This window comes from Colletotrichum graminicola (assembly GCF_000149035.1).
Source record: "Colletotrichum graminicola M1.001 genomic scaffold supercont1.68, whole genome shotgun sequence".
In the NCBI taxonomy this organism is placed as follows: Eukaryota; Fungi; Ascomycota; class Sordariomycetes; order Glomerellales; family Glomerellaceae; genus Colletotrichum; species Colletotrichum graminicola.
The window spans coordinates 22,314-47,779 of NW_007361072.1; the positions used below are offsets into that span (position 1 = coordinate 22,314).

Below are 25,466 nucleotides of genomic sequence, written 5' to 3' on the forward strand. Positions count from 1 at the left end.
CCGGAGTAAGTTATCCTGATGGTGACATTGAAGTTACAGAGTACATGTTGGTGAGGTCTGAGGTCCACCACGTGATCTCTGACTGCCTTCACCAGCTTCTTCACCTTGCCAGCCAGCAGTCTTTTCCTCCTAGTTACACATCACCAATACCACCATATTCATGGCGATATCGCTGCTCCTCCACAGTACAAACCTTTATTAACTATTATCATTTGTGTGTCTAGACGCTGAGTGAATAATATGAGGGCTTGCAGGCTCTGCTGACTAGTTGACTGAATGACGCCGTCATATCTCCCAACCATCGTTTGAGAGTCGTCTTTGGGTGCTAGCACGAGAATAGTGGAAGAAGACAGGCTTGAATCCTAAAATTTAGCTAGTTCACGATGAGTACCAGTCAAATCAGTGGAATCTATTGCTTTCCATTTTCCTTGTGATCGGCTGTCGTTCAAAAGACTGGCGCACGAAGGGAAGGCCAGGTTGTCGAAGTTGTACAAATCTGTATCACAGAACACGAGTATAGGTACTCGACGCAAGGGGCGTGGTCAATAGGCGACCGTCAAGGAATCCATCAAGGAATCTTGGGAGACTGAAAGGGGTGAATTCCAGAGGGTACGTCACCAAGCATATGCATGCAGCCTGTGACTTGTCACACAGCGCCCACCATTTAACGGCCTCATCTCATGGGCACCAAAGGTATGCCGCAAACTTGCGCTTCCTTCCAACAGCCCTGCCACCGTAGCTGTGGCAACATGAATCTTCCGTCTCCGGCAGTGATGGATGAGGCGAAGCATGCAGCTACGGCTTGCAGTGCAGCTGTTGCGGGTAATGTGGCTTAAGCGAGGCTCAATATAATATATTGTCTAAGCCTATCCCTTTTTCTTTTTCGTTTTTCACTTTTATTGGCGGTCTCTGCTTAATGCCTCTTGGGTTAACCTACCAAATCTGGGCCCACCGTAATGTTGACCCGGGGCGATGAGAAGCTTTCAAGTTTCATTTTGATTAAGCCTCAGTTGTTGTTCACAGAAGGCTTCATTGTTAACCCCAGATACTACCGTGGCTTAACCCAGGGTAGATGATGATGCACAAACAGCGTGGACTCCACTAGAAATCTGGGGGTGGTTCCCCAGGCCAGGGTACCAACATCCCAGTGAACAGTCACTTGTCCGCCTAATATCTATCTGTTGGACAAGAAATGGACAAGTGTCGAATCTAAAGCAACATGAGGCCAATAAAGTGGTGGTTGCGGGTCCCGGCCCCCGAACTCCAAATGAGCTCCCTCGGCGTGATGATCCGGCCATCAGGATACGGCCAGGCAACTTGAGACGTCAGCTTCAACGCAGCCCAATCTCACGGGCCATTTCTGGAGGAGAAAATGTCGCCGATAGGCAACGAAAGCAACTTCTCCTTTGCTCCAAGCCCCAAGGTCTCAACACAAGAATAGAATTGCAATGGAAACTCAAGGCAGGAGGTTGGTCATTATGAGGCCTGCCTGGGTCCGGACTCGACGAGAGTGAGCGGGCGAATCAAACAACACCACGTCCAAGTCATGACCCCTGGTCATTCTCCGGGAACGTGCAGCCGGGTCAGTGCGATTCCATGTCAGTTGCGTCCCAATTGCCTCGAGCTAGCCCAAGTAAAGCACAGTGATGCCCAACCCACCACAACATGCGCACAAAAGGGAAAAAATAGAAAAAGAAAATGAGGCCAGTCATATTCAGTTCCGCCTGTTTGCCCTGCCGAAACGACTGGTTGGAATGCCCATGTCTCCGGCATTCCTGACTCATCTCACCTCACAGCAGCCTGTCTGATTCGTTTTCTTATTCCCATGGTGCCCTGTTCGACCCCTGCAAAGTAGGGCTTCGAGCATGTTTGGCCCCTCGACGAAGCAAGCTAAAGCAAGAGGATGGACAAGCGCCGACGATGGTGTTGGCGAGACTCTTCTGGCGCAGATACGAAGCAAAACACGTATGCGTCAAACTGCAAAATACAACGCCAGATATTGGATACCGTCCAGCAACAGGAGACTTACACATATTCTCTTCTGCCACCCGGGGTTATTGTACAGAGGTACCTAATCTTACGTTCAGTTGTCGTCACAGCTAATGCCCGTTTGCCCAAGGCCACGGGGAGCCCCTGGTCTCCCGCATTTTAGGCCCCCAGCAGGCGGGATGCGAGAATGGATTCTGGACGGGGGTCCAAAGAAACCACGGGGCTGCCGTTGACAGGGGTGATGTGGCCATGGAAAGCTGGGCTTGTGTCTCTTCACAACAAAATGGACCAATCAGCCCGATCACCCCAACCCGAGGAGCCGTCAAGTGACGACGTTGCGATTGCAACATTCAACGCTACTCTCTGTCCCGGCTGCATTCTGGGATTTCCGCCAAACGGGTTCGGAGAGGTCTTTCGGGCCCGCCCATAGTGCCACACCCCATCCCTGCCACTCGCTCAGAGGGACCGGGTTAACAGTCTCGACGCTCGAGGACTGCTTGAGGTTGATCAACGTGTGTGCCCTATTGGACGGGGGTAAGCGCGCTGGGGCGGCCACGGGACGAAGGCGGGCAGTGTGTAATATCATTTTCTGCCGGTTGGGCTGTTGTTGTACGATGATCACTCCGCCTCCCTTTCTCCTTTTCTTCCCTCCCACAACAACGTACTCTGGATATTTTGAACAAAACCATCTCGCCGCCTACACCCAGATTTCTCTTTCCGATCTCATCATTATTTGATAGTAGATCCGAACAGACCCGCTATGCAATATTACCCCTCATCGAATTACCAATACACTTTCAATGCCACTCGCAAGATTCATCAGTCCCAGATCAGACGTCCAGCTTGGCACATAGCTTGAGAAAACTCAGAAAAAAAAATAGCATCATTACTTATCAGAGCTTTGAGCTTGAACAAACCCCATTCATATCGTCAACTTATCAACGACCCCATGGCTCCCACTCGTGACCTTGCGCCCGCGAAGGGCCGCAATCGCTTCAGACTGAGGCGGCCCTCAGTCTCCATCCCAGACAGCACTCCTCTAGAGACACTCGACTTCTCAAACGCCAACGTTTCCGACATGTCACTCGCTCCCATGGATCGTTCGGCAGACAACAGATCCGACTTGAGTACCAGCTCATCTGAGGCCTGGAGACGCAAGGACGGCAGCGCAAAGCCTCCTCTCATGTTCAAGCCCCCTGCCCTCCGCTACCGCCAGTCTCGTCCAGAACTCAACCGGCCATGGAGACGTTCTACTGAGAATGTTTACCCTTCTGCCGACGAAACAAATGACTCGGACGTGGAGTCGAAGTACAGTTTTGACTCTCACTCCACCATCACGACCGCTACCAGCGTCGAGGATTTTGATACATACCCCAGCAAGTCTGACGCTCACACCTCAGCAGTCCGGACTCGGCCGTTGACTGTTGAGAAACAAGTCGTAAAGACAAATACCGTTCCACCTCCACCAGCCAAGCCCGCCAACCTCAAAGGCACCCGTGTCGATATTGTCGCTCCCAGCAGACAGACCGTACATATCGAGGTGGCGCCCGCAGCCCCGGCCCCTCCCGTGGTACAGCACATAACTTCCCAGGACCTTCGCGAACGTGAGAAGGTCGAAGATGGGCTTCTCAAAGAGATCTTTCGCGAACGTGTGAAGGTCGAAGATGGGCTCCTCAAAGAGATCTCCCGTATGAAAGAGGAGACCAAGAGCCTCCTCGGCAAGCAGTCTGATACCGACAAAAGGCTTGAGGACGCCCTGGAGAGACTTTCTTCCCTCTCTGCAGACAAGGACAAGGTCGAGAAAAAGCGCCGCGAGGAAAAGAGTCTCAAAGACAAGATCGCCCGCGATTTCGAGGAACAGAGCCGTCTCCTGAATGAAGTCAAGAGCTGTCTCAGCGAACATGAGAAGAAGCTTGAAGATGTTGCACGTGAGCGGGACCAGCTCAAGGGCATCAAACAACAGCTGGAGGCCAAGTCCAACGACCTTGAGAAGGAAATTGCTCTTGAAAGGGATGCAAAGGAGGAGGCCGCCAACAAGAACGCCATCCTGCAGATGGACATTGCCGAACAAGAAAAGATCAAGAAGCACTTTGAGACTAGGTGTCGCGACCTAGAGAGGAGTGTCGGCGATGCTCACTATGTAACCAAGGAGACTGAGCGCGCCCTCATCGAGAGGATCGCTGCGCTGGAGTTGACGAAGGAGAGCCTTCAGATGCGCGTTACGGGACTCGAGAAGGAGCTCATCCTTAAGGGAACCGAGATCGGAGACATCACTGCTGAGCGCAACCTCTTGCGTATGGATGTCGACAAGTACAAACCCCAGGTTGATCAACTCAACAAAGAAAACGGTGCCTTGGCCGAAGCCAACAAGGGCTTGCAAGCCCGCATCGACGATCTCGACCAACAGAAGAAGGGTCTAGAAGCCAACATCGAGAAACTAGAGACCGAGAAGAAGAGCGCTCTGGAAAGCTACGATGCTCTCGAAACCGAGAAGAAGGGCCTCGAGGCTGACATCGAAAATCTCAACACCGAAAAGAAAGATATCCAAGACCAATTTAGTGCTCTCGAAGTTGAGAAGCAAGAAGTCGAGGTACGCCTCACACAACTCGAGACCACCAATACCGACATTCAAAGTCGGTTTGAGAGCCTCGAAGCTACCAAGGGCGAGCTTGAAGTCAGCAAGGGAGAGCTTGAGACCCATGTCAAGGACCTTGAGGGTATCAAGGTCGAGTACGATATCCTCAAGGCCCGCCTTGAGGCTCTCAAGGGCGAGAATACAACCCTCAAGACGCAAATCGGCTCACTTCTCAAGGACCAGGATGACAAGAGTTCCCAGATCCTCAGCCTCGCGGAGGAACGTAACAGCCTTCGTTCTGAGAACGCATCGCTCAAGGATGAAAATGAGTCGGTGACGAGCGAGCTTAGGCGCGCAGAGTCGCTCGTGGGCTCCGTTGCCGGCTCAGCTGCACCCTCCGTTAATGGCTCGGCGGCCCCATCTGTTGTGGGGTCCATCGACGACAGTGACGCGGACACAGTCAAGGGCGAAGATGAAGCACAGCCTGCGACCGAAGAGGAGGCATCTGCACCTCCAGCAGAGGATACTGTTGTAGCTCCAGCAGAGGAGCTACCTGCACCTCCAGTAGAGGAGACTGTTGCGGCTCCCGTTGTCGAGGAAGTCAAGGATGACGCTGCCAGTATCAAATCCGCAGCACCTTCCGAAGCGGTTCGCGAGCCCGAAGTGGCAGAGCCAGATGTGACACCCGTCGAGGATGGTACTGCTACCGAGAAGGCCGAGTCCGTGTCTGCTAAATCAACTACTCCCTCCGAGTCGGCCGTCATGGAGGAGCTCCGCCAGCGTATCGCTGAGCTACAGGATCGCAACGACCAGCTGCAATCTGAGACTGTCAAGCTTGGCTCTCTGATGGCAGAGAGAGATGATTTGGCCACTCGCGTCGCCACGTTGGAGCCGGAGGCCGGCCAGGCGCCACATCTACGTGAGGAGAACGCGGCCCTGACTTCGCAGCTGGCCCTCGTCAACACACAACTCGACGGCCTTCGTGCCTCTTACGATGCGTCTGTCGCCGAGGTCAACAGTCTAAAGGACCAGATCGGACAACTGCGCGGACGCTTGTCTACGCCATCGCTGCAGGCGCGCTCCAGGGAGTCGTCCCGCGCGAGACAGCCGACGAAGACCAAGAAGGACAACGAGAAGAAGAAGGAGCAGTTAGTGGTTGTGCGAAACCCTAATGAGCGGGGCGGAATGTAAGTTGAACCCCCCCCCTTTCCAACGATTCACCTCAGCAGGATGCTGATTATATATCTAGTCAAATAATGCGACGATGCGACCTGCGCGCGAAGAGATCCTCATCTCAGCACTCGCACTCGGAGGGTGATAAGAGCGAGTAACTATCGCCAGTAATTTGGGTTTACGGGTACGGTTTAGGGAAGGACTCGAGTAGTAAAAGGGTATATCTGGACATTTAGCGGCGATGGATTGGATTACCTTGTTAACATTTCCTTTGTGTTTTCATATTATATTATCGGGGCACACAGCATGCACGAGCTCGGTCAGCGTTGGGTCTTTCAGTGGCCTTGGATCTCCTTTGTAAGGTCGGAATGTGGGATAAGAACGGGTCGGATAGGGTTAAAAACATGTAACGGATTGCATGGGCGGATTCTGGAAGATGGGTGCCCTCAAGGGCGCGTAAAGCATACATCATGTAGACTTCGTATCATGTAGTTAGTACTCAAGTTTTTGGATTAGACAGTGTCAGGTCTTGCGTCTGCTTATGCTATTAACATCGACTTCATCTTCTGCCGCTACATTCCTCTGCTAATCTTACTTTTGGCCCGTCGAACCTTCACCGCGGCCCAACCCCCTCAAAGACGCCATTACTCAGTTGCGGGAGGTTACAGATCGGACCCTGTCTCGTTTATTGTCTCAGCCAACTTGCTGCAGTAGATAATATGCCTATGCCGCCGAAATATATCAGCTTGAGCAGGCAAGGCTTGCCCCAGCTCTGTTTCTAGCCTCCCTGGGACCTAAAATATTAAGCTTTTCTGTCTCACCTCTCTCAACCATCAAAATGTTTCTGAGTACCGGGAAGCAACACTTTGGGTCTTATCACAGGGACTCCAAGCTAGTTGCACTACTAGCTCAAAGACTCCGAGGTCGTCGTCCATTCCTCTGTTGTAGGCCTTCCAATTCAGATCGATGACGCAGTACTATGTATGGTATTCTCGCTTGGAAACCATTACTAGCCTGATCATAACGGCATCGACTTAGCCGCATGAGGAAAGACGATTCTGAATCAACATGGATCCGTCCAGCATAGCTACGCGGACGCACTCGGCGCTCCAGAAAGCTTCCGAATCCGGCCTGGGAGGTTCAGGCACAATCCCAACAAGCGCCTTTCTAGTCTGGGTGCCATGAGGGTTTGATGCTGAACAAGACCGAATGAAGCCACTAATTGGCCGGAGATGTCTCAGGAACGGATATGGGAGCATATGTGGCCAGGCCGCAAGCGATGACAACCACATTCCAAACGAGGGCTTGGATACGGGATCAGCTTGAGCTCAGTTGGACCTAGCAAAGCTGTCTAGTTAAGCTGAACTCGCAGAGCAGAGCACAGCCCCGCAGGTGTTGTCCTGGTGTTGCAAACCTGCAAGCTCAGAAGTATATGAGAAGCCAAGTTTCCCCTCCAAGTTTGCCCCAACTTCCCTCATCAGCTCATTCGACTCTCGCTCCATACAACTCAAAGACAATCGCTATCATACAGCTACCAGAACACTTCATCTCTTCACACAAGTCCTCCGATATCCATCACCCGTTTAACATCAAAATGAAGTACTCTGCTGCCATTATTGCCTTCGCCGGCTTTGCCGCCGCTCAGACTTTCAACGAACTGCCGCCATGCTCTCTTCAGTGCTTGGCTAAGGCCATCACGGACGACGGCAAGTGTCAAATCGGTAACACGGCCTGTCTCTGCAACCCCGACAACTTTCGGAACATTTTCTCCGCCGGCACTGTTTGCGTGCTGCAGAGTTGTGGCCCTGATACCGCCGTCAGTAAGTGGAATATGGATTACGAGATCGCTGCCCGATAGGTTTTGGTAGTCGGATATTGACCTTGAACCCTTAGACCAGGTCATCCCCGCCGCTACGCGTATCTGTGAGGCCGCTGCATCTTCGGCCGTTCTCTCCGCTTCATCTGCTGTCTCCGCCGCTGCCTCCTCCGCCGTGGTTGCTACCTCCACCAGGATCTCAGCTGCCGCATCTTCGGCTGTGTCGTCTGCGATTGGAACCATCCCTAGTCCTATTACATCTGCACCACGCCCTGGAATCACCCGAACCTCTATCGTCACCAGCACCGTTACTACCATCTATAACGGCAATCTCACTAGAACGACTACGCAACTTCCCACCACGCAAGTTCCCGTCACCGTCAACGGTGCTGCCGTACAGGGTCCTATAGGTATCGCAGCTGCCATTGCTCTTGGAGCCCTTGCTTACCTGTAAGCGTTCCGGTCGACTATGTATCAGTCAGTCAACATATCGTCTACGTGAATGGTAAAGCTTTCGACCGAAACTTCACTTCGTTAGACAGACTTTGAGTTCTGAATCGAAGGATGGACATTTAGATGGCAACATAGGTGGATGCCCCTTAATAGACTACTTAATATAATAATTGAAACAAGCAAACGTCTGTTGAAGTTTCCACATCGTGGTTTTATGACTAAATATTGCAAACTGACACCATCACTCTCTTGAATGGCTGAGTGTACTCCAATATCAATGATAGGCAGCAATTCTGCTTCCAGAGCCTCCAATTCATAGCTCTAGTCATGGATATGTTGTTACATTTCCTGTTCGCCCGGCAGATTCTAGGGACGCTTTTGATTGTCGTCAAAGTGACTGTGGTGTTTAGTTGAGCTTTGGATAATAGTCTCAAGTAACCAAAATATGCACGAAGCTCATAATCATAAGCAAATACCTGTCTGTTGTGCGACGCGTCATCGGCTGCTATCCTTACGCATTTCCGAGGTTGCATATCTTATCCAGTGGCTCTCAAAAGCCATGGCGCTCTCATGCTCCTTAGTCATTACCTGCTTATTACGGAGCACAGGGATTGTAGCTTGGGAAGGGCTCGAGCTGTGCTTAATGCAACGGGCCCCGCAGCATCAATAGCTCCGTTGAGCGCAACCCATGCAACAGCTCGTCTGCCATTACGGAGATGCGTCGGCTTTCACTCGGTGTCGATGATTATACGGCAAGCAAAGTAGCCTTATGGATGGTCGACTTGGTTCGTCGGGGAGCCAAACGTCTGGCAATTGGTCAATCAAAAAGCCGCCCAGGGTCTGAACTCCTAAGATCTTTCCCTCATCTTAAACATTGCTATGTTCGCGTCTGGTCAAAAAAGTGTATAAAGGCCTGCGGACCCTGTCTGATTCCTAAGAACGAGGAACAAGCAAACCAACCCTTATTCGCCAGACTTCTCCATCTTATCAAGTCTTACGCATTATGTATTTCCTTAAGCTGATTCTTTCTGGGGTCGTTTTGAGCTTCCTCTCCCCCATAGCCGCCGTCCCTGTGCAGGATAGTCCGCGCCAGCGTCTTCTTGACGGAAAGGGTTTACCCATAAAGTACCGGACTGCATCGTCGCCTTACACGCCCGGTCACAAAGATAAATACGACACCCCCGTTGACTCTGTCGGCGACAACCTTGATCCATTGCCGTGGCGTAATGGTCTAGGAGCCTCCGTCTTAGGGCCATGGAACGATGCTCGTTCCAGACAAAACCCAGATCTCGTGCGCCCCCCCAGTACAGATCACGGAAACCTCGCCAATATGCGATGGAGCTTTGCGGATTCCCACATTCGCATTGAGGTACGTCTGCCGTTCCGAAGTTTGGAAGCGACAAAGTGTGGCTTACTGGCGTTACACAGGAGGGCGGATGGACTCGACAGACCACGATCCGGGAGTTGCCCACGAGCATCGAACTTGCCGGAGTCAACATGCGCCTGGACGAAGGGGTCATCCGCGAACTGCACTGGCACAAGGAAGCCGAGTGGGCCTATGTCCTCGATGGCAGTGTACGTGTCACAGCCATCGACTATGAGGGAGGGAATTTCTTCGATGACCTGAACAAGGGAGACTTATGGTATGTTTAAGACCAAAGTTGGTCTTGTCCTCTTATGCCTATGCAAATGCTAAAGAAGTTTACATAGGTATTTCCCATCAGGCGTGCCTCATTCTTTGCAAGGTCTCGGCGAGAACGGAACAGAGTTTCTCTTGATTTTCGATGACGGACATTTTTCTGAAGAATCCACGTTCATTCTGACTGATTGGCTTGGTATGGTCCATGAATTGCGTGATATCATACGGGGCTATGGTTCCTAACACCATTCTAGCACACACGCCAAAGTCTGTGATTTCAAAGAACTTCCACCTGGCCCCCGAGGTCTTCGCCCACATTCCAGAAGGGGAGAAATACATATTTCAGGGGACCACGCCAGGCTCAATCGGACACGAGGCGCCTACCGGAAAAGGAGTGAAGAAATCCAAGTATCAGTTTACACACAAAATGCTGGACCAAGAACCGAAAAAGACCTCTGGCGGCGAAGTCAGAATCACCGACTCCAAGAATTTCCCAATCTCAAAAACCATTGCGGCAGCCCATGCGGTTATCGAGCCCGGTGCCCTCCGAGAGATGCACTGGCACCCGAACGCTGACGAATGGTCTTTTTTTATCAAGGGGCGCGCCAGAATTACAATATTCGCCTCGGAAGGAAATGCCCGAACCTTTGACTACGTTCCGGGTGATGTTGGTATTGTTCCGAAGAATATGGGCCACTTTGTTGAGAACATTGGCGACGAACCTGTTGAAATGCTCGAGATCTTCCGAGCCGACGAATTCAGAGACTTTTCACTATTCCAATGGATGGGAGAAACCCCCAAGAAGCTGGTGGTTGACCACCTTTTTGCCAACGACCCCGAAGCTGGCGAGAAGTTCTGGGACAAGGTCCGCAGCGCCGAGAAGGACGAGATTACCAAACCGAACGCCGAGGAAGTCCAAACTAAGTCTGACGAGCTCTAGTGGGGAATCCTGAAGGTTAGCAACAACGGCTTGGCAGATCCAGCCTTGGCAGTCTATGCTTGCGATGTTTGTTTCTTAACGGATGAAACGCCTACAGCAATGCCATTATATTAGATGTTTATAGATATTGTCAATGTCTTAGTCAATGATCGTATTTTCGACCACGCCAATGAAAATGGTTGACATGCATGATAATTTTCTCGACTCTTCCGTGCTCTCATAATTATCGACTAGTGAACCAGAATCCAAGTTCACCGCCATTGGCGAGCACACAGACATTAGTCTGCTGAAAGCAATGAACCCTTTGGCCAGGTTTCCGACAAGCTGAGCTCAAATTGGTGTCCATGCGGCCTTTCTCAGTCTTTGTCCCAAGCCCCACGGGTTGCTGAGTTTCCGGTACCAAGGTTTTGCATGATCCTTTAGTCAGCCCACTGCACAGATCGCCATTCTTGCTTCTCAAACTAGAATCATTACGCGCAGACGACCTTTAATTTTTGACACTATTCACTTCTTCCTCGCAAATTCTCTTACCGGCAGGTCTCCGAGGGAAGTCCGTGGCAAACGCAGCGTAAGCAGATGCCGTGCCTCGAATACATTTCCCAAGTAGGGGGTTTATGTACGTGATCACTCTTTCGGCTTGGTTGCACATGATTGCAATAGGCTGTCAGTGGCCCCTTGTTCACACCATCCCCGAGTTGTGACAGCTAAGATGTCGCGCCTTGACGTGCATCCAGACCACAGGCCTCATCTTTTTTTTTTTTGCCTCCCCTTGTCTAGACTGGGCTTACGACAGGGTATGACCAGTGACAGAAGTCATGGCCATGAAATAAAGCGGGCATTCTTGATGTATCAAGAAGGTGGTAAGTGAGGTGTTTTGTGTCGAGTACAAGAAGGGCGCAGGTTGAACCCCGCACGAAACGACGACACCATCATATCGTTCCAATAGCTCCGTTTCAGCAGTCACAGCAGTGATGTAGCGCTGACCATGCTGGCTCAGTATCGTCCAATCTCTTGCGGCCAGTGTTCCGCAACGGTTATGGCGCCGGGCTTCTCGGACAAGTAGGAACACTGGGATTGTGTCATATCTGCCAGTGACATCCGGCGGGAAAACGCGTGGTTAATAATACCCAATCCTATTTCTGGAAATTGAGGGTTGAAGAGGGGTAATTGCAAGCAGCATACCTAGCATGTTAAGGGGGGTGAGATGAGACCGGGATGAATTTCAGCGAGGTGGGCAATAGGCCCGTGGGCAAGTCGACTGCTCATCTCATCCAAACAGCATCATGAACCGGTTTGTTGCACATATGGCAGAGTTACACCGGCTGGGAGGACGGCCTTATCACTCGGGGTAGATGGCGGTGATATGACTTTGGAAGAAGTATTATATGGAGGATCATCGACAGCCTTCATAGCCCTTGTTACCCGTTGGCCCACAACCCGCTTGGAGCCCGCCGAATCCCTTCCCTCCCACTCAAAAACTGGGTGACAGCCTCCCCCCGGCTCGTTCTAGCTTTGCATTAGCTTAACCCCGGTCAACGCCGGGTTTTGCCCCGGTCTGTATCCCCGAGAACACGACTCCTGATTCGCGGGCTTGGCATGTCCACATCTAGTGTACCAGGAAAATCAAAGCTTGTCCGTCGCTACCGAGGCCTACATACAAGGATAAGGGTTTCCGCCGTCGTGCCCACCCGCCGGCCCACGATATTGCGTTCTCCCACCCAGATGAGCCCTGTTTGGAGACAATGGGGAGCGGCGGGAGCGCTATTGGACGGGTATGTATGTACCCCGCATCTTGGCCTTCTAGTCTCGTAGTCAACGCTGCGGGAGGGAGGTAAAGAAGTGGGATGGACTGGGCTTGCGTTGAGCTAGCGCTAATGTAGGCAGGTCGGCAAGCAGACGGATAGCGCCGCGATTACGCTTCCTCTTCGGTTCGTGATAAATGATATGACCATGCAGACCGGGATGGGCCTCTGTCACTCTGGATTGCTCGAACATATTGGTTGTAGATCATACAAACCGGTCAGACGAACACATGGGTGCGTGGGCAGAAGAAAGGTCTAGAGAAGACCAAGTGTCCAGATCTTGATATCGTTAGCCTGCTATCTTTTCTCGCCAACCTGAATCAGGAAAGTGATTATGCTGTCCTCAAGACCGCCATGCTTGAAGCCCATGTATGCAACCTGGAGGGCGCGGGGGTCTGCCAAGGGATGTTGTCATTCCTTACCTCCCGTTGCTAACGCTGTTGCCTTTGTGACTTGGCAAGCTTCGCTCACATGGCCTTTACTTGACCTCCTGCATGCCTAGCCATAGGCTTACGTCCTGGGTTCTTCCCAAGCCGGTGTTTACGGCTATTACATCTCAGGAACGCGGCCGAACAGTCTTGGGTAGCCTTTGCTGCGATCTCGCTAATTCAAGCGTACATTCCAAGATTGTCTTGGTATCCCAATAGATCTTTGCGGGCTACGAGCCAAGAGATTGGATTTTGGCAGACCAGCTTAGCATTGCGGCTCCCGGGATTCAAGTTACAAAGAACAAGTTCATGGTGAATCTAAGTGGCAGTAAAAATAGATGCGGAATCCAAGGTGTCTTGGGCCTTTGGCGATGTCGGATGAAGTATGTGGGCATCACCTCAGCTGACGTGACTTGTTAATCCGATACCTCTGTGTCTGCGCAACTTCTCCATGCTTATTTCTCGTGCACTGGGATTAGGGATGCTCCATACGTCTATAGCGTCCATTTATTGCGCACCCAATAGCCATTCATCTCATACTCTCCATCGTGATGCCGTGTAATATGTGCTTCGCCGTCTGTTGTTCTCGCTCCCTCTCTGCCATCGGATCGCGCGAATTCAATCCAAGTTTGATGAAAGCCTGCACTAGCAGGCAGGGTAAGAACTTTGACTCATGTTCTCTTCTTGGGGTAGTGTGAGTCGCAGTACTTGCAGGCTAGCTTTCTGACGGTGCGACCCCACGTCATCTGAAGGGTGCTTGCTTTCTCGACGCGACCCCAATATGCTCCAACCATCCACCGATGCGAGGCGATGGCATTTCACGAAAGTGAAAGGTGATTAACTGCATTAGTCTCGCTGTCTTCCGGGCGCGAAGGGATACCGAGTGTAGTCCGAAGGGGGTGTACTGCAGTTCCGTGCCTAGGTTGGACAAAGTTGGTACAATGGCAGTGATGCTACAGCAATGTTGCTTGGCCTGGACATCCCCGTCACTTTGAACGGCCAAGACTGTATGCTGGACGGCTCGCCGTCCGTCCAAAGTTTAGATAGCCTTTCCAGTATGGTCTGTGTTGTACGGGTAAGAGGAGATTTGCGCAAGAGGCTGCTGCAGTGCGCTGATCAGATGGAACTGCAGCAGCCATAAAGAAACGGCACTGTCAGCCGAGGAGCTTGGTATTATCTCTAGAAAATCAAACAAGACCATTACGAGGTCGGATGAAGTGCTGACTCAATTATTGATCTACACTATTTCTAACGAGACTTGAACCATCCCAACCACTGAAACCAAATTCGTCTGTTCCTATATCAATAGCCACCTTGTGGCCCGGAGAAGTCTACCTCTTCTGTTGTCCGTCTTCCTCCTGAACAGCGACATTTCAATCTGCGTCGCCGAAATGGACAATATCAACCGGCATGTTGAACGATTGAGAGACGAAATCACGACAGACACCACCCTCGCTCGTGTTCACGATTTTGTCGTCTCAGGGGCTCCAAAATTGCCATCCGCCGCCGGGGTTTATCTCCTCGAGAAGATCCCCATAGTCCAGTGGCTGCCTCGATACTCTCCTAAATGGCTTATCACCGACTTCATCGCCGGGCTGACTGTAGGCGTCATGCTCATTCCTCAGTCCCTAGCTTACGCAAAGATTGCAACCATTCCCATAGCCAACGGTCTCTATTCGAGCTGGCTTCCAGCCGCGTTTGCAGTTTTCATGGCAACATCAAAGGGTGAGTCATGGCCCCAGAATGTGTAATTGGTGACGACACTGTTCTGACTTGGCATCTATCGTATATTAGACCTCTCAACCGGCCCAACCTCTATCCTGGGTCTCCTCACTGCCGAAATCGTACACGATCTGACTGCAGAAGGCTTTGACGCCTCAGCGATAGCCTCCTCTATTGCCCTCATGGTCGGGGTCTACTCCCTGGTCATCGGTCTTTTCGGTCTAGGGTTCATCCTAGACTACGTATCCTTTCCGGTGTTGACGGGCTTCATCTCGGCCGCCGCTCTTGTCATCGCATTCGGCCAAGTCGGGTCCCTCGTCGGCCTCACAAACGTTCCCTCCGGCGTTTTCAACGTTATCGGTGACGTCCTTCGCCGTCTTCCAAAGTGGGATGGCCCGACCTGTGGTATCGGCTTCGGGACACTCCTCATTCTCATCGCTCTTGAGAAGGTTGGCAAGAAATGGGGCAAGCGACACTTCGCCATCAAATTCCTCGCCAACTCGAGGGCAGTTATCGTGCTGATAGTTTTCACTCTGATCAGTTATCTGGTGAACCACAGCCGTGCCAAATCCGATTACTCCTGGAAAGTAAGCCAAGTGAGCACTCATGGCATTACTCATCCTATTGTGCCAGCTTCCAACCTAATCCAGAAGGTTGCAACAAGAGCTGTTGCGCCCTTAGTTGCCAGTACCCTGGAACACTTGGCTGTCGGCAAGGCATTTGGAACGAAGAACAACTACCAAATCGACAAGAATCAAGAGTTCAATTACCTTGGTGTTGTCAACATTGTCAATAGCTTCTTCAGTACCATGCCCGTCGGTGGTGCCATGTCTCGTACAGCCGTCGCCTCGGAGTGCGGCGTCAAGAGTCCTTTGACGGGCCTGTTCACTGCTGCCTTCATCCTGTTGACCCTTTATGTCTTGTCTCCTGCTCTTTATTGGCTTCCTTCCGCCACTTTATCTGCAATTATTGTAAGACGCATTGAAAATCAGTTGACAAAGACTCGCTGACGCAGTTTCGTATTGTAGATCATGGCCGTTGTACATCTCGTTGGTCCATTGTCGCTCTTTTACCGTTTCTGGCGCATCTCATTCCCTGACTTCGCTGCCTCAATGGTCTCTTTCTGGGTCACCATTTTCGTTTCTGCCGAAATCGGCATCGGCGCTGCAGTATGTCACCCCTCTCAAGCTTACATTGGCTTACGCTGATCTCGTCCCTAGGTGGGATGGAGCATCGTCTGGACCATGTTGCGATCAACCTTTGTCAAGCCCGTTATTCACTCCAGCAACAATGAAACTACTCACACTATCCCCCAGCCGATTACCCGCATCGTCAGCGACGACGGTAGGCGGGGTACCGAGAACCGCACCGAGAACTCCGGCATCGCCATCCCTAGTGACACTATCGTCGTCGACTTCAACGACGCCATCTTCTTCCCTAATGCTGAGCGAGCAAAGAATTCGACTCTCACAGCAATCAAGCTGGTGTACCCTCGCGTCGAGACCAGCATGAGCCAAGACGACCGCGAGCGGCACTGGAGCGTTGCGGGAGAGAAAAGACTGGAGAGGATAAGAGCACAGAGGCAGATCCGGCTCAAGGAAACGCCCCTTGCAGTTGTCGTCTGGGACTTTACCATGGTACCATTCATCGATACGACAGGTCTCACGGCGTTGAAGGAGCTCAAAACTGAGATTCGGTCGCATTCTGGTAAGAGCGTCCAGATCCGGATGGTGGGCATGTCAGACAAGGTCCGCAGCCGGTTCTTAAGGGCGAAATGGGTCCTTGTCGGCTTGGAAGAGTGGAGGGAGGAGGACGCTGACTTGGTGTACCCCTCAATGGAGACTGCGATCTGGGATCGCGATGGAGAATCTGGACCAGACTCCTCCATTGAAAAGAAGGGTTAAGGACTTGGCATATATACTTGATGGCTAGCATCTGACTTCTTAATGACACGGGTTTGGCGGTTTTGTTACAGGGAAAGATATATCAGCTGCGCGTATACCAGCAGTCTCCTATCAGATGTTTGTTTCTGCATTCTGTAACTATCATGTTGACTTCGTTTTTGTCGTCCGGAAAGGTATCTGAATTGCCGGCCGCTTTGAAGAAGACCTTGAACCTCGTTATGTGTAGATATAAGGAGCCCAATAAATGTAGTCTGCCGTGGCAGATTGCACTGGCGCAACTCGGGTGGGTGGAAGCAAGTTGAATGCGCTGGACTACGCTGATGGCAACTAAACAACTTTCATCCAGCATCACCGCATGAAAAACAAGATCACCAAAATTGTTTCAAGAATCAGTTTCACTTCAAAGTATTTTAACTGCAGGAATGACCCAGTGTTTCATTCATGCTGTCTCCGGAACTTATTGTGCACTCGGTTGATGTTCAGGTTCATCGAACCATGTCGGAGACGCCCTTCTTTCTCTCTAGTCGAATACCTCTATTTCCTTATCGCGTCTTGGTTCCTTGATGCTGTATCCAAAATGCGGATACCACGACCACGCGAGCCGACCTATGTCAGAGGATGGCCCTAATTGTGCGTGCAATACTTTCGAATATCAGCGGCGGAGGAGAGAGACTCGTTCAGCTCAAAATAGGCCTGCCACAAGAGAATGTCAATAGCGATACTGTACAAATGGTAGGGGGGGCTGCGACTAACCAAATACCTGTGATTACAGCTTTCCCGTTGGTTTCTCACATAATGTCTCTGTCTTCACCCAGTCAGTAAGGAAACCCTTACTGGTAAGCCGCAATCGTCGTTCTTTGTTGTGCCTCTTCATTCATATCCTGCATCTTTGCTGCAGCCACCGAACATGACCTCGCTAAGGGGGTACTTCTTGAGACATGATATTCATGGAGGAACACCCGGCTGGCTAGGCCAGGCTTCCGCGCCGACCACCTTTTGACGGGAAGACGTTGCGGCTACCCAGCGGACCGACGGTTAGGAAGGACCAGTGGGTACCCATATGGATATCAGGTCGAGAACAATGACGCCCTGGAAGGTACAGAGGTCTTCAGACTTTTCCTGAAATCCGACTGGGAATGGCTCCATGAACCCGCGAAGCAGAAGCTCCGCTATTGCCAGCGAAGGGGGCACCACCAATGACACGGGCATACCCGGAAACGAGAGTGTAGGGTGGGACCTCGAGGCACGCTACCCTGCTTGCCCAGCAGGACGAGTCGGCGGCGGCAAGAACCCAGCTGGACCGACCCGAGACATTCACAAGTGAAGTCTGAGGTGGTTGAGACCGTACCGCCAAAAGGCAGAACCGGAATCCGGAGGGTGATGCCTCAGCCCAAAGTAGGGTGAACGACCGATCCAAATGGCCCTGGCGATACACGCATGCCCCGGCTTCCGAGCTCTCGACATCTCATCAAGAAAGAATTCTTGACCTCTTAGGGCCCAGCAACGGCAAGATAGGCAGGTGGGAGAGACACAAGAAAACAAGGCTGGGACACAAATGAGAAAATTGTGGTGCTTACCTTGGAAGCGGTGACTTGGTGGCGTTATCTTGAATCGGGTGCCCCGAAGGCTGGGACGTCTGGTGGGAAGTTGTTGTTGTTGTTGAGCATTTGTTGAGAATATATGTTGGAAGGTAAAGTATGAATGAGGGTGAGAAATCTCGAATGGGGGATGAAAACGTATTGAAAGATGATGGAAAGGTGGTTGTGGTTGAAGCTGAGGTGGTGAGGTGGTGAGGTGGAATCGAAAAGAGTTTGAAAGTTGATAAAAGTTTGTGAAGACGGGCGAAGAATAGAAAGATAATCATGCAGAAATAAAACTGGGCAGATGAGTAGAAGGGTGAAAACCCTGTAAAACGTGGGCTTGCAGGTCGAAGTGAGGGTAAGAAACACGGGTGGAAGTGAAGGTGAGGGTAAGAGGCTGGCTTGAGAGCCGTGCTGAAGCCCAAATAAGGAAGGAGAGGGGGATACGCGGCTTCACCTGCCCGGGCTATAAGATCTCAGCCTCGGCTCTCAAAATCTCACTTCACCTTGGACAAGACTCTTCTCCGAATCGTTCGCCACCACTTGCACCAAACAACAACAGAAACGACGGGGAGTCAAAGATCAACAAGTCCATCCTCGGACTCTCACTGTTCTCAAATCCTCCATCGATACCTACTCAACATCCTTTGCTTTGCTTCTTTTCTGATCGGTAAGATTTTCCCATTGCATGCTGAGTTTCTGATTATCAGCACCGGATTCAGCTACAAATCAATACGCATGAGCGCACTGAGTTGCAGTCACTGGGCTGTGCCTTCATAACAACAACTTCTTTCTCTGTGATACTTCATATCTGATGAAGCATCTTCCTGACTCTTTCTGCAGGGAGAACTTCAATCCTTTCACACAAAATACCCCCAACTTCAACACACAAGATGGCCAGTAACAGCATTGATAAGCTAGAGATGGTGAGTTGATTTCTTATACCACATGAGGCTTTCCTTACTCTCTACTCCCCTTGACGTACTCATACTTAAGACTGTGGACTAACTGAGAAAGGCTGATGACTTTGCGGACTTTGAGTTTGTCTTCTCCATCGAGGACATGGAGAAGGCTCTCGCAGCAGCCGTTGTAGAGGCCAAGAACGATCTTGCCAAGTATGAGAGCAACCATCTTGACGAGGTTTCCCGTCTCAACGACACCATCACTATGCTTGAGAAGCAGCTCACAAAGACTGGGCGTGAGGCTAAGAACGAGCTTGCAAGAGCAAGAGCAGCCATCTTAACGAGGTTTACCGTCTCATGAACACCATCACTATGCTTGAGAAGCAGCGCGTAGAGACCAAGCGCAAGGCCATCAATGAGCTTGATAAGAACGAGAGCTACCATGTTGACGAAGTTTGCAGTCTCAATGACACCATCGCTACGCGTGAGGATCAGCTCACAGGGACTGAGCATGAGGCTAACAAGAAGCTTGCCAAGAACCGAGAATTCAGACAAGCAGTCCAAGAACAACAATAACGATAGTCGCAGTATTTCCCGTTTCAATCGTACCATCCACAAGCCTAAGATGGTTAAGGAGGTCCAGATGAATGCCAGCGCAGCTTATGTTCTTAACGAACGCGTCTAGGAAACCTTTTTTTCTTCATTGGTTTCTTCATGTGTCTCCTATAGTTGGCGTTTGGGTTTTCAGCAACGAGGTCTATGGGTAAAGACATCGGCATTGGGGTGGCCGAAGGGGAAAACAGAGATCATCTAGACCCTAGAAACTAATCAATTGTTGAGATGAACCATTACAATAGACCAGAGACCTGGAGCTGGAGGTCTGGTACCAAGCCTTACGGCTCTTCTAGTGCTCGAAACCCATGATGTGACGATGTTGATGGGTGGCGTCAGGTGTATTGGACAAGTTCAGAGTAGAAACTCCTGTATTTTCATTTGAAGGCAATGATGATGTTCGCCTGAATGTAGCCTTCCTCTCCGATATCATAGAAAAAGAAAACCACGTTTGACCCGCAACAGCCAACAAAAGCCCATAATCTAGGTAGACAACATATTGGTAGCCTGGCTTGGTAAGGTTAAGTCAGCCAACCCAGGTCCAGCACCCTATCAGCCACATCTCGGCCGACTCGGACACCTGCGCCACAGCCAAATGTACCCCTCCCTGTACGAACCGCTGGCCCAGTCTCTCAAAGGCGGTCGCCCGATCGGGAGACCTCCCACACCGAAGATCAGCGGGGCAGTTTTTCTGCCGAGCGCTCGGTGAACAATAATTTTATCCCAAGAAGCCTCAATCCCACCCATCACCGTCACAAAGACAACCCAAACACCCAATTGAGCAGCAGATAGTCCTGCTCTCCCCACCTCTAGTCAAAATGGCGTCCCAAGAAAAAAATATGCCATTCATCAAAAACCTGGCCTCCAGCGGTTCGTCCCCCAGCCCCCTCCCCCCGTCCTCATCGCGCGCGCGCAAGAGAGAAAGAGAGAGACAGAGGCCCAAACTCCCCAGACCCTAACCCCCCTCAACCGAAAGGATAAACCGAGCTAACATCTATATTTCCTCCCTTTCATCCAGACCGCAAACTCCGGACCCAGGCCCTGACCTCGCTCCAGACCTTCCTCGGCTCCCACCGCTCCCTCAGCCGCCTCGACGCCCTCAAGCTCTGGAAGGGCCTCTTCTACGCCATGTGGATGTGCGACCGCCCCGTGCCCCAGCAGAACCTCGCCGCCGAGCTCGCCGCCCTGACCGCCTGCCTACGCGACGACGACGTGCCCGCCTGGCTCTCCGCCTTCTGGGAGACCATGGCCCGCCAGTGGACCGACATCGACGTCCTCCGCATGGAGAAGTTCCTCCTCCTCGTCCGCCGCGCCTTCGCCGCCGGCCTGCGCTGGGTCCGCGACGCCGACTGCGCCCCCGCCCGCGCCGACGCCCTGCTCGCCGTCTGCGCCGAGTTCCCCTTCGAGCTCGAGGGCGACCTGCGCAAGGTCCCCGTCGGCCTGCGCCTGCACGCCGTCGACATCTGGGTCGACGAGCTCGAGCGCCTCGGCATGCTCGCCGGGGACGCCGCCGACGAAAAGACCGTCGCCTTCGCGCGGAGGCTGAGCCAGCTCGTCGAGCCGCTCAAAAGGTCGCCCGTCAAGACGGTGCGCGCAAAGGCCGCCGACGCCGTCGAGGACGAGAGGCTGCCGTGGGTCAAGGGCGAGGCCGACGAGGACGCGACGCCGGCGCCGGTGACGGACGGCGACGCCGCGGATCAGAGCCGCGACGACGACGACGAGTGGGGCGGCATTGACGAAAAATAGAGGAACAGCGGCTTTTTTTTCCCCTTTTTTTTTTTTTAACTTTTGGGTGGGCTTTCCCCCTTGTTTTTATGTCTTTGCTGCATGGGACGGTGAACACGGCGTCTGTTTTATTTACTTTTCTCCTCCTCTGCATGGCTTGCTTGCTTCATCTTTTTTCTATAGAATGGGAAAGGCATGGCTTTCCACACACAAAAGTTTTCAGGGACACTTGGACGGCGGTGACGGGAATAAAAAATATAAGAGTAAAAATCGAAATCAAAATTAAGCAAGTATTATGCATGCGACGCTATTCTATATGTTCAATGGGCTCGTCTTGTGCCAGGCCGCGGCCGGATATGTGCAACCAACCGGTCGGGCAATGACGGTTATTTTCCCGTCTTGCGTCTGTCTGGGTATCTCGACTTTTCTTCCTCTTGAATGAATGAACCACGCTACTCCAACGCCTCAATCGCCCCTTCACAGTCCGCTCTTATTATCCATCGCTCAGGAGCCACGCACAGCAGCTCAGAGCGACGGTGGCCGCCGCCGCCGCCACCTAAGCCCCGATCCTGCTCTTTTCCCAGCCCGCGGGGCCGGGTCCCTCGTACTTGCCTCTCTTAGAGATGACTCGGCCGAGACCTGGGTGGACCTCGGCCTGGAACGGCTCGAACGGCACCTTTTCTCCGTCGATGCTGATGTAGCCGTTTTTCTGGTTCCGGGGGATGATGCGGTACGCCGAGATCTTGCGATACGAAACCAGAGGGTTGTCAAACAGCTTACCGCTATCGACGCCTAGGATCAGGCTCAGCTGGTTCGATACGGACACGTCTCCGTTGATGCAAACGAGGTCCATAAGGCCGTCGTTGGGGAGCGCCGCGGAGAAGAAGTTGGCGTCAGCGGCCATGAAGGGCATCTGGAAGTCTGAGTCAGCTCAGTCGTCTCGTGCACGAATCCCCCCCCCCCCAAAAAAACCCAACTTACGTTTCCGCAGTAAAAGTTGCCCATCTTGTCATGGGGTATCAGTTCCCATCCGTCGGGAAGATCTTCGTTGATGGTGCCGTATTTTAATGGCGGGAGCCCTTGCGGCTCCGCATCTTGGTTCTGGGCGGCGTCGGCATTCTCCGCTCTGGGCGCCTCGGCCGTGCCTAGGCTCGTCGATGAAGCTTTGTGCGTATACTGTCTGTAATGCTCCTTGACGCCGGGTTTGTCCTCGATCTCCACCTTGACGGCGAGGTCGCAAGGATAGCACTTTTTCTCAAAGATCCTCATGAGGTATCCCCACGTGAACCGAGCGCCGCCCATCCACCGCAGGTGCTCGGTGCCCAGATCGCTCTCGGCCACGATACCAAGTGACTGGCTCAGGAAGCTGAGCGTCCGTCTGTCTCCTTGCGTGATACTGATCAGATCCATCGGGGTTTCGACGCCCTTGATGAGGGCGAGGGCGGCGATGGATGCCCGGTGCGAGCCGTAGAGGTTGATGCTCATGGCGTTGCCCGAGCCGCAGGGGATGTGCGAAACGGCAATCTTCCGGAGAGCGCGCGCCGCGTCCGGTCGCTGGGCCAAGCCGTTGAACACCTCGTGGGCCAAGCCGTCGCCAGAGCAGGTGACGATGGTGTCGAACGCGTCTATGTCGACCTCCCGCGCCGTCTTCAGAGCTTGACCCGAATAGGTCGTCAGCTCGACGTCCATGGGCATGCGCGCGGCCTTGAAGAGAGGCTCGCAGTCGACGCGCCACTTCTTCTCGGCGCCCCCCGGGCCCGCGTGCGGATTGACCAGGACCTTGGCTCTCTTGCATCGCTTCGCGGGCCCGTAGGCTTTCGTCAAGAGGGTGTCGACCCATGATTGGACGTCGGCGCCATCGGCCTCGTTGATGGCAAAGGTCAACTTGGCGGCCTGGACCCTGTTCTTTGCAACCTGCTTGGCGTAGTCGATGACGAGGGACTCGTTCGTTTGCTCGGCCCAGAGGACGTTGTACAAGGGAATCGTGTGCGTGGCCGAGGTCGCTGTCGCGTAGGGTGTTAGCAAACTGTGACAGCAGGGATCAGGCGCGGGTGTCGTAAAGACGGACCTGATGCGCCAAAGCCAGCGAAACCGCAAGTTCTATGAGCTTTCGTTGCCGTAGGGTCTTGGAAGGGTCAGCCACCCGAGCATCACTGGCGGCAGAGCGCTTGTGGGTTCCAACACACCTTTCAGAATGAGATTCTCAGCAACCAGGGTTAGAGACTTGTTACCGTCAACCTTGATTGCGTCGAGGGGCCCGATTTGCGAGGCAGGTTTGCCGTACAGCTGGGAGGACTCGGAGATGGACTCTGTCACAGCCGGTGCCGCGTTGGTCTGGCCAGGGACGTTCGCCATGGTGGATTGTAGCTCGAAGAGGCTGCGTCAGGCTGTTCACATACTAGGGCGGGCGCGATGGGGGGGGAAGGAGGGTCTCTCGCGCCGGATTGACAAAAGACGTGGATAGGTATCAGGACGTGATAGTTCGTATTCGTCTACGAGTTGGGAGGTAGTAAGGCGATGATGTGGTAAGCGACAGGCGAAGAAGTGAGGAGAAGAGAAGAACACCGGACCCGTCGGGACAGGAAGACTAGCTGAGCGAGTGAAGAGGGGGACAAGGGCAAACAAGAGAGGCGAGGAAGAAAAGGGGAACGGGTCGATGTCAGCAGGAGGCGCGACGACACATTGTTTTTGTCACTCGTCGACTGTTCTTTATTTGTTTATTGGCCAAGGGAGTAGACGGCACCCTGGCTTGAGTGCGTTGTTGGCTCTTCCCTGTAATCGCGGGGTTTTCTTTTCTTCGGTACGCGAAAAAGCGAGATAGATAGAGCTAGAGAGAGAGAGAGAGAGAGGAGAGAGAGAAAATGAAGCAGGCTGATCAGCTGTCGTATCTTTCCAAACAAGGAAGAAGGGCACACAGGAGGGTGAGGGACAGAAAGAGGAAGGAGTCAGAAGGGAGCATGTCCTAGAGCCCATGATGGACAGACAGAGACACATTGCCAGGTCAAGGTTCAGGTGCAGGATTGTTTGTGGACGTGGATGGCACGGTGTACCTGCTCAATCCCCGTCCGGCTTCAGCGGGCCCACGGATGGATCGGAGATTGACCCACACATACGGATAGATATATACTTGACTTCTGGGTGACCACTCGCATTGGAAACATGTACCGCGCTATTGTCGACACTGATCACGGCGGTGCGATAAGCCCGGACAGCAGGCACGGATGCGCGCTGCACTGCTGCAGGCCGTCCAACTGACGCTAATGCGAGGGGTCCGCGGGCACCCGTGGCGGGCACCCTCGCCGGCCGCCTGGTCTCGAAGAGGTGATGTAGCCGAGAGTCGAGTTGAACTTGCCGAAAAGACTGCCGCAGCTTGATGCAAATTTGTTGGACGGCGTAAACGACGACGTTTTAGACTGCTACAATGAGACTTCAATGCTAGGCAGATAAGGGGAATATACACGGCGCGAAGAGAGGAGAGTGAAAGAAAAGGACCATGGGATGGGATATGAAGCCCGACACGCCCCCCCCCCCCCCCCCCTCCCCCTCCAAGCCTTATTGGCAAAGGGTCCGATCCATCGACAAGAATGCAAGCAAGGTCCGGGTGAATACCTTATCTGGGGAAGGAGGGGGGGTGGGTGGCTGGGGTAGGAATGGAACATCAATAGTGCAACCTCTTTCGCTGGAAGCGGTGACTTGCTGTCTGATGCATGTCACGGGCTGTCAATCCTTAGTTGATGGTGATGTTGTGAGTACCTATATCCGTATACATCATACTATCTCGTGCCCAAGAGACTAATTAGTGACTGACTGGGAATGACGTGGGGGCTTTTGACGCCGACCAACGCTAATTATCGTACTCACGTGCCCGGCCTTCCGCGGCCTGGTGCCCTCGCCGTCTCGAGCAACCCCTTCCCGGCTGCTAGGTTTGAGGTTCTATATCATGCTGATCCTCTTTTCCGGAAAAGATCTGCATGCGTTGCGAGAGGGGAAGACAGAGAGAGAGAGAGAAAGAGAGGCCAAAATGCCTTTGCCGACTCTATCCTTTGGACGACGAGCAGACAACATCTGGCAATCATGCTCCCGGTCCGACCGCCGCCTCGCATTGTACGAGAAGCGTTGCAAAATAGCGCGAAGAGTAGCGCTAGGTACTCGGACGGGCGGGATAGAGAGTGAGAGGACAATGCCTTTGTCATCCTTCAGACCTCG

General features: G+C 52.7%; 7 protein-coding genes across 7 annotated transcripts; 6 read left to right on the plus strand and 1 right to left on the minus strand.

Annotated features, from left to right (window-relative positions):
- Positions 1–2,938: 2,938 nt before the first annotated feature.
- Positions 2,939–5,755, plus strand: GLRG_10833 (uncharacterized protein; the record flags this gene model as incomplete). The annotated part of the gene is made up of 1 exon (XM_008101507.1): positions 2,939–5,755. One exon carries the CDS (start codon positions 2,939–2,941, stop codon positions 5,753–5,755), a length of 2,817 nt encoding a protein of 938 aa, XP_008099698.1.
- Positions 5,756–7,331: 1,576 nt separating this feature from the next.
- GLRG_10834 (CFEM domain-containing protein) lies at positions 7,332–8,007 on the plus strand (the record flags this gene model as incomplete). Its single annotated transcript, XM_008101508.1, has 2 exons — positions 7,332–7,557; positions 7,631–8,007. The coding sequence occupies 2 exons, from the start codon at positions 7,332–7,334 to the stop codon at positions 8,005–8,007; spliced, it is 603 nt and encodes a 200-aa protein (XP_008099699.1).
- Positions 8,008–9,009: 1,002 nt separating this feature from the next.
- GLRG_10835 (oxalate decarboxylase family bicupin) lies at positions 9,010–10,585 on the plus strand (the record flags this gene model as incomplete). Its single annotated transcript, XM_008101509.1, has 4 exons — positions 9,010–9,375; positions 9,435–9,649; positions 9,717–9,841; positions 9,900–10,585. The coding sequence occupies 4 exons, from the start codon at positions 9,010–9,012 to the stop codon at positions 10,583–10,585; spliced, it is 1,392 nt and encodes a 463-aa protein (XP_008099700.1).
- Positions 10,586–14,206: 3,621 nt separating this feature from the next.
- GLRG_10836 (sulfate permease) lies at positions 14,207–16,441 on the plus strand (the record flags this gene model as incomplete). The annotated part of the gene is made up of 4 exons (XM_008101510.1): positions 14,207–14,540; positions 14,610–15,508; positions 15,566–15,706; positions 15,758–16,441. The coding sequence occupies 4 exons, from the start codon at positions 14,207–14,209 to the stop codon at positions 16,439–16,441; spliced, it is 2,058 nt and encodes a 685-aa protein (XP_008099701.1).
- A 2,473-nt stretch (positions 16,442–18,914) lies between these two features.
- Positions 18,915–19,499, plus strand: GLRG_10837 (uncharacterized protein; the record flags this gene model as incomplete). The annotated part of the gene is made up of 3 exons (XM_008101511.1): positions 18,915–18,947; positions 19,039–19,219; positions 19,318–19,499. 3 exons carry the CDS (start codon positions 18,915–18,917, stop codon positions 19,497–19,499), a joined length of 396 nt encoding a protein of 131 aa, XP_008099702.1.
- Positions 19,500–20,353: 854 nt separating this feature from the next.
- On the plus strand, positions 20,354–21,281 carry GLRG_10838 (nucleolar protein,Nop52; the record flags this gene model as incomplete). The annotated part of the gene is made up of 2 exons (XM_008101512.1): positions 20,354–20,405; positions 20,554–21,281. 2 exons carry the CDS (start codon positions 20,354–20,356, stop codon positions 21,279–21,281), a joined length of 780 nt encoding a protein of 259 aa, XP_008099703.1.
- A 535-nt stretch (positions 21,282–21,816) lies between these two features.
- GLRG_10839 (diacylglycerol kinase catalytic domain-containing protein) lies at positions 21,817–23,615 on the minus strand (the record flags this gene model as incomplete). The annotated part of the gene is made up of 4 exons (XM_008101513.1): positions 21,817–22,173; positions 22,242–23,263; positions 23,329–23,385; positions 23,447–23,615. The coding sequence occupies 4 exons, from the start codon at positions 23,613–23,615 to the stop codon at positions 21,817–21,819; spliced, it is 1,605 nt and encodes a 534-aa protein (XP_008099704.1).
- Positions 23,616–25,466: the final 1,851 nt, after the last annotated feature.